This window comes from Larimichthys crocea, chromosome XVII, assembly GCF_000972845.2.
Source record: "Larimichthys crocea isolate SSNF chromosome XVII, L_crocea_2.0, whole genome shotgun sequence".
Taxonomy (NCBI): domain Eukaryota; kingdom Metazoa; phylum Chordata; class Actinopteri; family Sciaenidae; genus Larimichthys; species Larimichthys crocea.
This window is the reverse complement of record NC_040027.1, coordinates 20,389,608-20,403,053: the sequence shown is the minus strand read 5'-3', so window position 1 is coordinate 20,403,053 and position 13,446 is coordinate 20,389,608. Positions and strand designations below refer to the sequence as shown.

At 41.6% G+C, this 13,446-nt stretch overlaps 1 protein-coding gene across 1 annotated transcript in view; it reads right to left on the bottom strand.

The window, feature by feature from the left end:
- xpr1a (xenotropic and polytropic retrovirus receptor 1a) overlaps window positions 1-13,446 on the bottom strand; it is a 67,226-nt gene that overhangs the window by 48,621 nt on the left and 5,159 nt on the right. Inside the window, exon 3 of the mRNA XM_019256860.2 lies at window positions 10,475-10,526. Coding sequence (XP_019112405.2) covers window positions 10,475-10,526 — 52 coding nt within the window. The remainder of the gene's footprint in view (window positions 1-10,474; window positions 10,527-13,446) is intronic.

Genomic DNA, 13,446 nt, shown 5'->3' with positions numbered 1-13,446 from the left:
TTAATGAGAGAGTATTAGGATTCAGCCTAACACCCCAGCCCTTAGTTCTACATGTTCTCCGGTTATTGTGTTTGGATCCTGAATGTCACAGGAACAAAACGAGACTCAAGTGATTCTGGTCTCTTTCTTTGGTGCCATGGTAACTGAGATGGAGAAAGTTCAGCTTGGCTTTCTGTGTCCACAGAGAGGTACAGAAAACAAGGTTGCAGTCTGACAATGAAACCAACTTTGAAACTTCTGTGATGCCACTCCCCATGATTTTAGGCTTTCAGAAATATTACCAAGCATCCTAATGAGGGGTTTAACATAACTGATACGATCATGCAACCCAGCTCCCTGGCTACATTAAAAATAAATGCTTCTTAGATTAACAATGTAGCAATTTATGTCAATACACATATGATTCATTCTCATAAAAACCCCAACAAGGAATTTACAATAATCCCTTTACAAATGGCTGCGGCTCATGCCAGGGGAACAATGAGCTGTTCTCTGCTCAATTGAGCTGCATACTAATGGGGTGATTATGAGGCCTAATTATCAGATGGCACTTGTCAAGAAGAAGCCGTGCCGTTTGCCCCGAGGACGAAATGCAAAACAGAGACAAACTGTTGTTTCTGCTGAAATGCCGCTGAGGAGGGTGTCTATTTTATAATACAGCTGGTTAGAAGTCAAGAGGACACTTCTTTAGACGACAGCCATGCCGAGAAGTCATTGAACATACCAGCAGACAATACAGTATAAATGTAATGTACACACACAGCGCAGGGCCCTAACAGTGAGTCAACCCTGTCGGCACTGAAGTCAGGGGTTATTATTAACGTACACTGTGAATACATTAGTCACATGTTGAGGAGGACATGAAATATGGATATTCCCTGAGGCCAGCATATGGCAGCAGGGATGGTTAAAAGGAATTGTTAAGAATGATGAACACCAGCGGTCCTGACATGGTGACTTTAAACCCAGTGACACAGTGAAAGCTTGACACACTGAATGAGTATGAGTGCATGTGAGAGTGGAGTTATCATTCAGTGTCTAATCTCCACACTTGTTTCTAATATACAACCATAAAACGGTTGTATATTAGAAATGTTATTTTAATTGACCTTCTACTTAACCATCTACCTGTTTTTGGTGCTTTTGTGGCTGCCAGTGAGCAACAGGACAGTTTTTGAAGACTCATGAGCATCAGGAGGGAGATTCACCATATTTCCAATCTCACACACTTAATAATTCAACATTTAATATAAAAACCGATGGGCAGTCTGGGAGGGAACAATAGCAGTGAATTATTGATATCTCTCTCTCCTCTTGTCTCTGCTTTAGAAGAAGGCGATACAGTGTAAATAAGAGGAGAAATTATATGTGGACCAATATTCTTCTGCCCCCCGAAGAGCAACTCAGATGTATTAAATTATGAGTAGTTATTGCTGCCACCTTTGGAAAGCTGTTAAAATGTGTTTTGAATCCAAATTTACTGAATAAGCAAAAGAAAGAGTTTGAGCCAGATTCTCGTGTCTTTTCTTCCTGCAGTTACTTTTCTTTTTACACGTGATAGTAATGGCTAGAAAAGGTGGCTCCCCCGAGGTTTTAGCTTCCTTTCCTCCAATTACCACCAATGTCACCTCTCGTTTTTCTTTCATGCTTCCTCTCTCATTTCATCTGTCATTCTCAGTCGTCACTGCCCCTCTGTGTGCCTGTCCACTAGCTTGTCTTTCTCTGAGTGTGTGTCTCTCGTTTTGCCTATGGGCAGAGCGGTAGAGGATGAACTATGGGGAGACAACGTCAAACACAAATATATGCCAACCTTGTAATCCTTCCTCCATACACACACACATACACATCAGGCACACCGGCACTGACCCCCATGAGACCAGAACTCAATTTAAAGTCAAACTCTCTGCTGCTCAAGAAATGTTTTCATCAGATATCACTTCTCTGGTGCCAGGTGTAATGCTGAGGCCTGAGATCAACTGAGAGTCAATACAGCAATATAGAGATGATGAGACAGGCTCATATAAGCATCATGTGATTGGTACGTTTTTATGCCTCTGAGCCAATCTGAGCCAGGCCGTTTCTCCGGAGGGACGATGCAGCAAACTGGTACAGTGAAGGACACTGTGTCTTTTGCAGCGTCCTACTCACCCACCAACGTATACAGTACAAACCCACCCACATACGAACACCACATATGACCATCAGAAACTGCGCACACACACTTCCCATTCCTAGCACGGTGAATTAATTTAGCTAAAATCAGCTCTGTGTGCGTAATCCCTTCAAGCTTTTGTAGAGCAACAAGGGCTTTATCATTTCCCCACAACAATGTTTTTTTTAAAAACTGAGCACTTACAGCAGAGTATAGACACACTGTAATTATTTCATTGGCTGTACTCTAATTGAAATGCCAAAAAAACCCAGAAATAAATCGGCATATGGCCCTGCTGTCATCACCTATAGCTCACAATCACACCCACACCCCCTGTAGCACACAGCTCCTTATGTGCCTGTGTGTGCCTGTTTGTGAGAGCCTCTGCAAGCATGCGTGTGTGTGTGTGTGTGTGTGAGAGAGAGTGTGTGTATGCAGAGTCTACAGTCAGTTTTATGTGCAGCAGAGAGCTGCAGTGTGAGAAGATAAAAACATCAAAACACTCAAAACAGAGACAAGGTCACATCTCTATTCATCATCACCATCATCATCACCTCCCTGCTTTGCATTGCTATTTTCTAACACTCAGACATGTTCATCTTCAATCTTTGAATACATGACAGATGCCATATGAGTGAACATGACACCCAAATCTGCAAATTACAATTCACTTAAAGTTTCTTCCAATTCCAGTTGAGCAATGAAGTCGTTCAAGAAAACTATTCGAATTAATCCATCAAAGCAGCCTTGTGTGAATCCTTTCTGGATAAATGCCGTGCGGTCAGCTATGACTGATTGGTTACACTCAGCAGAGCCGAACTGATTTGCTGGCAAACAGCCAAAGCTGTTGATTAGGCTTCTCATCACCGATTAAAAACAATAACTTATCTCATAACAGAGGTTAGATTATGCTTTGGAAGCCGTGATAATGCTAAACAAATACAGCAAACCCCTGAGACCTCGACAGCTGATTTCTAAAGTACAGAGACAGATCTCATTACATTCACATGCCTCCCATGCTTTACATAGTTGAGATCACCACTGGTGTGCTATGTATATTCTCCCCAGTTGTGTACCTGGCAAATGGCCAGCTCATATGATCTTTGCTTTCTGTTTATTTAACCTTTACAAGACTGTATTCTCACCGGAGTAAAAGCTTGGCATCTAAGGAAACTATTTAGTGTTTATCTTCAGAATTAGTGTTAAGCTTCTGTCCATCTTTGAAGATGTAGAGATCACAGCCTGTTCCTGACATCCTCTTTCGAATGGCTGCATGTTCATAAGGCAAGGAGATCGGGAAAGCTTTGCTAAGGCCAGACCAGATGCGCACACGTATGTAAATAGTCACATACGTAACAGTACAGAGGTACAGTAATGACCCTGAGGAATCATCATAACTACATTTAAGAGGTGGGAGTCCTGTCCTTCAACCTTCTCCCTGATCCATCCCATCCCAGAAACACACAAACACATCATCAACATATTCATATACTTGCACCCCAGCTCCACCATCTCTGCTCGTTCTCTAAACCTCAAATCCATTTTAACCGATTTTGCCAACACTACATTTAAATCACTGAGAATCTTTTCGTCTCAGACTCCTGTAAAATTCCCAAAATCTAAAAATACCATCCACCTGAACTCCTCACCCTTTCCTAACACCAAAACAGTTGCTGTTCAGATCGTTCCTCCTCCTCCTCCAAACCACCGCATACCTTACCCCCTCTCTCCCTCCTCTTTCCTGTACTTTATTCAGGCGTGATCTAATTCACCGATGAATAATGGATGGATGGATGGATGGATGGACGGATGGAAGACTTTCATCTATCAAGGTTGTCTTTCTCTCTGTCTTTCTCTTGCGGGATGGCTGTAGTGCTAATGCAGGGCAACATGCATTGGAGATGAGCCCAGGGACCTCCCACTCAGTCTGTTTGTCTGTCTGCTGCCTGAAGGATCTCTCTCAGTTTCTAACTCGTTCTGTTACAGACTGGTCAGTGACAATACCATTTTGTTGTTTTCCAACGTCTTCCCTCTTATTTATTCTTTCATAATCATCACATCAAAAATATAAAAACAAAGAGTGCTGGCCATCTTTTTTTCTTTTCTCCCCACCATCATCCAATTACCTATCACCTTTTTCACTGTTCATTACTTCTGTTCGATTAGTCCCTGACCTTGGGATAGCGATCCTGGGTTTGTATTGACCCTGACCCCCCTGCTTCCCTGCACTCTAATACCCTTAGAGCCTCATCAAAGGACCAATCTCACAATCCACTGCCACCTCCCTCGATTACTGCTTTGTAGGACGAAGGCTGGTTTAAATCTACTCTGAAAGCTAAACCTGCTTGAGTGAAGGAAAACCAATTCTGTAAACTTAATTATGGGTGTAACTGCTCAAGCTCATGAAATGTCTTGTTTGGATGGTGGTATATATAATTTTGAAAATATCTCTACGCTGTGGCAGTCTGTTGTAGACTAATAAAAAGAGCCTCAGGTGTCTTCACTTCTTCTGTAAATATGGATGGTATAGACATGGTCAGACAATAAATAAGATTTGTCTAAAAGCAGCAACAATAGACTTGGTCTGTCCTCTAAAGACCTTCATTTTGAGCCGCTTGGTTCTTTCTACTCACTTACAGCTGTTGTATTCAGTGATATAGCTTGACATGGATTTTCTCTATGTCAGCTTTCTTGGTAGTACCAAGATTAAGGACCAAAAAAAAGAGCCAACCCCCACAAAAACCAACAATTAGTGCTTGGACGAGAGCAAAAGCAGCAGCTTGTCAAAGAGCCCATCAATAATGCAGGCTGGTGGGAGACCCCCACACCACTGTCTTGCTGAACCCTCCTGCTTGTCTACCTGTCTGTCTGCTTATCCATCTGTCTCCCCTCCATCCATCTCACCTTCTGAGTGCCTCCTGCTATCCTGCCAGCATCTGCCTGTCTTTCTAACCACACACAGAGTCTTATATGTTTCTCAGCCTGGCTACCTGTCATGCACATATCCTGGAGCTGCATGTATGTATTCATTTATTTATCTACTGTTGAGATGCAGCCTGTAGTATTCTAGTGTGGACACAATATTTATTATTGTTTATCACTTGTATAATTGGTGAGCAGCAACACAAATGATTCACATGAAGACATCAAACTGATTCAATGGCTCGGACCAAAGTCAAGGTAAACAGCATAATTTAGAATACAAAACAGATAAATGTGTATTTTTGTAAGACTGCCTGAACAAAAAACTTCAATTTTCAACATGCTGAAGCAAGACAAATACATCAGAATGCTATTCCACACAGGGGGGCGAGGACAGACTCAGAGGGAAACCAACAACAGTAATAACAGCTGCTGTTCCATCATATACACCAGCAGAATAACAATCAGCACTGTATTACATAGGCTAGCAGCCTTCATACTAACCTCTCATCATATTCGTCAACAACAGCAGACAAAATGGCGGGCGAGCCAGTGGCATGGACAACAATAGAAAATAGCAGAATACGCGCTGGATGAAAGGTGTAGTTGAGGCGATTTGTTGCTGTGCTTCGTGTTGCTGCTTTCATTATGCAGATTAGACACAACGGCTCACACAAAGACACAAAAATATTCATTAGGAAATGATAAGAGGGGTGCTGACAGAGCTGAAAAAAGGTCCAAGTACTGAGCAGGTTCTGTTTATAATCAAAGCCATGAAGAGCCAAATGAGAGGCAGACAATATTGTCCGGAGGAAGCGTGGGAACAACAGCTTCACAGGCCGCATAGCAGAGACCAGGCAGCTTTGATGGTGCAGGTGTCTGATGGGAAAATGAACATCTGGCTTTGTAGCTGCCTCGTTCTGACTTGATTATAAACAGAGTGAAACATTAATTTCATCCATAAATGAAGAGGAATCTTTAATGTTTATATTCATTTGTCTCTATCACATAACTGTAAAGTCTGAGCGGTGGTTTAATACTGAAATGATGGCCACTGTTCTCTCTTCCCACTCTGATAGCAGCACAGAAACACTAGATAACCAGGACGTGTTTAAGCACATCAACTATCTGTTCAAATGTGAAGTCAGTATGACTATAGAGCCCCTTAGCACAGAGACAAACCTGGACACATTCAAATACCTCAATAGCATTCAGATACCTAAACCTCACTATCTCAGCAGAATACAGGTAATCTGCAACATATTTTAATTTCAGTGTGCTGTATAATGAGACTGAGTCTCGGAGTTGTGATTGAGACATGGCTGTGGTGAAGGCCAATGACGAAAACACATTCTGAGATTAACAAAGATGTTCAAACATCTTACTAAGAAAGTTAAAAGTTTGCTCTAGGTTAGGACTCTTCACACATTATTTGATGGAAATGGCCGAGCAATTCATGGCCACAGAAGAGGCGCTGCAAGCATCCTATTTTAACACTGCTGCTTTTATGCCTTTATTGATTTGACTGCATAAAACATGAAAAGCCCTAAGGGGATAAGGTAACTGACAGCCAAGGTACAAGACAGTAGTGGAAATAAGGTGGACATTTACTGAAGAAGCAGCTTTAGTCTATAAGATAGAAAAGTAACATCAGAAATCATCCATTCATTAGAGGTTTTTTTTTTTGGTCTGATTCATTCATCTCTGACATCCAGACTTTGTGATTCAGAGGAAAATCCATTCTCTGGTCCCCTGAGCTGTAAGCCAATAATGTAGCATCCCATTCTCCTCCTCGGACAGTGTGTGTGTGTGTGTGTGTGTGTGTGTGTGTGTGTTTTCACTGTACGACACAGAAGCCCCACCCTTACTCTCATTGTGAATCTAATAGTACCATCACTGCCATCTTCCCACAGCTCCCCCTCATCTGAGCCCAGCACAGATACCATCAGAGTCATAGACTGCCCATTTACACAGTAGCAGAATGGAGGGCACAATGAATGAATGAATGAATGAATGAATGAATGAATGAATGAGGCAGTAAATGAATGACTTGCAGTGTGAAACCTCTTCCCTCTGTAGAATTAGAGAAATGCTACATAATATCAACATAGGCAGGAATGGCATGTACAGCATGTCAACACTGCTTGAGATAGTGTGACACACACACACCCACACACACACACACACACATACCTAGATTCCTGTTAAAGCTGTGTGTATGTTATCCGGGGCCATTGTTCTCACATAATTGAATTAGATTGTGGCATAACTCATTCTAATGGCTGGGCCCAGAGATCCAACCAGCTGTTCTCTCTGCCGTTATCCATTGGCTCTCCGCAGTACAGGGGCAGGAATGTTTTAATTACAATTACACAAGGACCAATGGAGGGACAGAGGGAATGAGAACACAGGATTTTAACGAGGGATGAAGGGTCATATGCAGCACCAGAACTGCCATAATGTGCATGCGTCTGTTTACAACAGGCTCTCTTAATTACTGTTAGTCCATCTTGTTGAAACTGAATGATTAATTTGACTAAAATGGTGCTGAAAGAAGTGAGTCTTCTGTGGTGTGTTCCCACAGAGGCTCTCAGGGGTGGAGGTGCCGATGGTTAATGTCTGTTTTAACAAAAGCCACACTGGCACAGCAACATAACACAGCACGAGAAACACTTATGCACTTATGGAAAGATCAAACCATGAACATTCGTACAATCTGACAACAATACATATGCAGAGGCCCTGACATAGGCTTTGAAGTGCTGCCTGTTCAGTGTTGTGTGTATCTACTATACAGCTCTATCAGCTACAGCAGGGTGTCCAGTGAGGCAGCTGAGTGGGTGAGCAAGTGGTTACAACCTATCTAACTGTCTCCCTCAGGCAAGAGAAACGTCCTCTGAATACCAAAAATGCTGCTTTTTGTAATGAATGAGGAAGGAAGCGGAGAGAGAGTAAGAGAGGTGGGACGCTCCTGAATCAAATCCACATAATTAGTCTTCCACTGACAGATTTACTAAAATGATTTCAAATATATTGTTTCACCACTGATATCACAATGTATCACATAAAACTTTTGCATGAGTGTTTTTCAAGACTTGTCTGTTTCACTTTTCACCACATACATGAAAACATAGTTATGAATAGTATGTTCATAACTGTATTATAATCGTGACGATTTGCTCCTCATGTTTATGTGTTTTGGACATTCAATTGGACAAAACAAGCAATGTGAAGCCAAGTGAAGTATCTTTGAGCAATAAACAGTAAACCCTTTCATCTGTGTGCCAGTGTTTGTATGAATAGGTGAAAGAGAGGCCAAATTGTAAAGCGCTTTGTCCACCATAGTAAAAAAAAAAGTCAGTTTTCCCAGTATTGTTCTGCCCCAGTTTAAATTCAATCAGATGTGACAGATTGGGTCTAGTGGACGTGAAGAGAAAGTGCTGCAGTAAGCTTGGATTTTATAACACCTGTTAATCTTGTTTCTCTTATGAAAAGTCAACACAATTACAGTCACAGCAGAGGGGACTAGACAGAGCTCAATAACGCTGTTTGTCTGCTTCTTCTTCTGTTTTCACCACAGCCTCTCTCTTTCCCATAAAAACACTAAGAACAGACAAACGACTGTCTGATACATTCAAAGGTGTCTTCTATCCTACAAAACAAATGCATTCACTGATAATATTTTCTTTGCACTTGGCTGCCTCGGTGTTTTGGTGACATTCTGTGTGTGAAAAGTGTGAAAAGCACACAAATCAATTTGATTGAGTGAAAATTGTTGAAACGTCACAACGATACCAGATGAATGATACAACATGATTTTCTTCTGATGGATTGATCCCGTCTCTATTCATAAGACCCCCTCACCTATCTTGCGACAGGCTGACAGAGGCAGAGCAGTGACCCATGAGTACAGCTCAGACCTGAGACAGGAAATGATTTATCATCCACGTTGAGCTGGCCTAACATGGCTAACAGCCTCTGGAGACAGCACTCAAAGAGAGAGACAGCTCATATGTTATTACTGAAAAAGTGTGACGTGTGTTCTACAGTAATATTCAATGTACTATTGAGGGAAACAAGCAATACCAATAGACAAACATGCATTTGAGGGTCTCCTTTCACACCTACTGCAGTCAGAAATAAAGTCAACAAATGTCTGAAACATGTTTGTGCCTGAAGGTGATTCACAAATGCAGGCCTATATACACACACACAGACGGAGCTCGGTCATCCACATGCTCAGTGACTGTCTGTTACGTCTTTGCCGCTCATGGATAGAATAACATCATACTCCCATGCACATCAAGACCGCTCAGCTGGAAATGAGCTCAGGGAGTCGCAGCTCTGTGAGGGGCATGCTGCACATCACAGACACAGACTCATTACACAGACACATGCGGACGCATTTAGTGTGAGCACACACGCTCATCTCATCACAACAGACATGCGAGCATGGTAAAGGTCCACCTGACCTGGTTCATTTCCAAACAGCACAAATCACGTACAAAGCAATAAACAATCTACTTCCTGGAAATATTCAAAAACTGTTTATGTATTTGTTTATTTAATCTATTTATTTTCTTTTTTTTATGTAAATATATATGTTTGGGGAGAAAGATTTTTAATTGAGTAGTGGAGAAGCGGTAGGTTTAAATAAGCACATGCTTCATCATACTCCTTTTCGGACATGTTGTGTTCACAATATTATTGTTGTTTTGACTATTTGTTTTTTCAGTTTACTTTGTTGTGTTACTCGCACATGTTCGAAATAAACTGAAACTAAACTAAACAGGTCTGTTTTGTGCAGTCGTATTTCATGTCCATTTTTTGCAGACACACTGTCACATAGCTGGAGCTGCGTGTCACCACATCATAAAATAGTCTCAAGTCTGCAGCTAAAGAAAGTTGTTTACAAACTGGTATCTAAAATAAAAACAAATGTTTTACATTCTTTCCTTCTTCACACATCACTTGAAGTCTGAAGCCAAATATTAATTATAGCCAGCAGCCTTCCTTATCTTTGCTATGTTCAGTAGCACTCAGCACTGCTGGGCATTGAACTCCAGCTCTGGTCTGCTTCCTTGATGACCGATACACTCTTAGTTTACTTCATCAAGCAAACGCACAGAACGTGCCTCATGTGTGCCATCCAGGCCAATAAGGTAGAAGGTAATGATTTGGTAATTGGCCTTGGTCTGGTTGAGTCATAGCCTATGGGGTGAGTGGCAGCATGTTGGCAATGATTTCCACCTATTTTTAGCAAATGATGGGCTGTTATTCTGGGGATGCCCTAACAGGCCCCCAGGCAGGGGGCATTGGGTACAGCAGTCTGTGGCAGTGTCTGCATGTCTGTCTCCCCAAGAGTATGGGTTTGTTTATCCATACAGGGAGTCTCCTTACCTTCTATGGACGGGGCTTGGTCCTGCGCAGCATACAGCATATCCTTGAATGCCTGATGAGTAAATAAGAAAAATAAATTACTGTCTGCAAACACAGGCTGAACAACACAAAAGACTGGTGTACTACCACAAAATGTTAAAATCACCTGAGTCAGTTCCACGTCAGAAAGAAGAAAGTGTAATTTCACACTGGTGTAAGTGAGATTACAGTAGACCGCGAGGTATTACACAACTATTAGCACCATCTGTTTTTACAGTATTATTCAAATCAACTAAAGTCCTTTCAGAGCCATTAACTAAACTCCTCTTCTCCATATGGGAAGATTACAGCAACCGCCACTCAGCTGTTAACATAATGAACAACACACAAACTCATTTTAATGACCTAATTTACTCGCTACACAGAGATTTCAAGAGCTCGAAGAACTAAGAACATATAGTCCCAACAGCACCATATTGTAAACAACAAAGAATGTACATTTGCATCCAGTTTTTGATAACCTCCTAGTGTATAAACTCTTGCTTTCTGAATGAGAGAGTTGCTCTAATGTATTATAGTGAAAGAAGAAAGTAAAGAAGATGAACAAGAACTGCAACTCCAGAAAAAACAGACAGAACCAGACATTCATTAAGGGCTACTGCTTCTTAGGGAGTTGTAATATTTGTTACATTACTTATTATCTATGGTAAAGTCTTGCGGGGTCAAACAAACGTCCTCTTCTACATGTTTCACTGTTTTATCCTAAGTAAATTAAAGCAACAGCACAGCAGTACTCTCAATAATACAAATTGGTTGCAAACAAGTTATAATAATTAAAATGACAAATAAAAAGCAATGATATTTGATCAACTGAAGCTTAAATTAAATTGTTCTTTTTGGCAGCTGTACAGTTTGACAGATAATAATATTTTAGCAAAGTGTACATCTGTCTAATTAAAAGAACAGACTGGGAAGAGAGAGAGACAGGCAGACAGACAGACAGATACAAAGCAGAGAGAAACAGAAGCTGCAGTGGTTGGACGAGGTTGTTTCTCCGCAGTAAGATTGATCTTGAAGATAATGGAAACGGACAGATAATTGCACGCCGGCTCATCTGAACATATCAGTGGTAAATCAGAGAAAAGACTGGAAGTGAATCCTGTTTCATGATAAAGATGTCTTTATAAATAAAGTGCTCCAGCTAAATAGACAAAAAAACTTCATGAACTTTTAATAGGCAGTAAATCTAAAGACAATGTTCACATTTAAAAAGATCTAAACTCTGCACCATTTGCCAAACCTCATGGTCGTTACTGTCAGTAAGTGAAATTTGCCATCCAAATCTGCCAACCTGTATGTTTATATGTCTTATCTAGTGATCATATCAAACTACTCTCTGTCCTGCTTCCTATATAACCTGATGCTTTTGTATCATAGCAGAGAGAGCAATGTGAGTAATCCTGTGTGGGTGGAAACCACTCAGAAACTGATGTACATTAGTAGCAGCCTGGATTGTTGCTACTTAAGTTCCTCTGTGATTTACATGCAGAATGAGACTCTGACGCTGGAGTCTAATCCGAGAGGTAAACATTTCGTTTGTATGTAGCATTGGCTCTACCTTGTCTGACACACAGGACCAACTGCGAACACACACTATTGGATCGGGGCCTGGTCCTGGCTAATCTCTGGTGAGCCAAAAGCCCCCCCCTCCCCAACTAATAGGTGGGAAATAGACATTCAGATTCAAACAGGGAGGCATTGCCATGGTGACGGGATGAGGGGGCGTGGGGGGGACTGGGATAAACCTGCAGGCTTGGCAGTAATCAGTGGTGAAACCTGTAGACAGAAAAAACTAAGCCAAGCCTAATGGGGCCATCAGTTTGAATGACCATGCATTAACATGATGATGGTGCATACTCGGTAAACAAAATCCAGACTTAAGTCAGTATGTTCGACTGAGGCTTTCACTGCAGAGTGTCCAGTCAATTGAATGCTGTCAGTGGATCCTTTAATAGCTGTGATATGTTGAGTGGATGCTAACCAAAACATTTAGGTGCTTGATGGTGAAGATACTTGTGCTTGAGAAGACCACAGTATGCTTCATTAGTCTGAAGAGATCTCTGGCTCAAATAGAAAGCCAATGGTCGATCACTTGAATCCCTACCTCTGTGTCTGAGTGGATCCCTGCATGTAGAGAGAGGACTAGAGAGGACGGGAGGAGATGGGAGGAGGGGTGCAGAGGGCAGGTCTGGTCGGGGACCAGATGTCCTCCCAGTGGGGGAGGAACGATGAGGTGAGGATGGAAGGAAGGAGGGAAGTATAGAAAGAGGGGCTCTCAGCAGTTGCCATGCTATGCCTGTTGTATACATAATGTTCACATTGTTAAACATGCTAATAAATCTCGGCACAAAATGTAGACGATGTGAGCAGTGTGGTATATTTTATGTACCGTTTCCATCATGTGTGTCACAGTACAAAGCTCCCTGTGCTGGTTTGAGCATTTAAACTACATCACTCAGAGGAATTAGAGAAGTACAAGGCTTCACCTTTATACAAACAACAGTCACTCACTGAAATCACACCGCCACCTGCTTTTCATCAACATAATATCACTTTGCTAGTTTGAATTGTAAATGCACTCTCCGCTAGTTCCTCCTCCTCATCGAAGCTTACACAAGTGATTAGACTGCAGAGGTAAATGCATAAGTGGCCTTGTTCTCTCACCCACACAGACACCTGTATCTCTCACTCTCTGTAAGCCTCTAATGTTCAGTATACATTATTCAACATTTGCCTAATTATTGCCTGTACACATCGTACATGCTATAACCCAAGAAAGTTGACCTTTGCATCAAAACATATTTGGATATGTGAAGAAATTAACAGTTTTAACAGCTTTTTGAAATACTTTTGCACTTAAAGGCAAATCCTCTCCCTATCTATCAACCTACATCCCCTGCCCTTTGGCTGAGGCATCTAGAGCCAGTCGGACA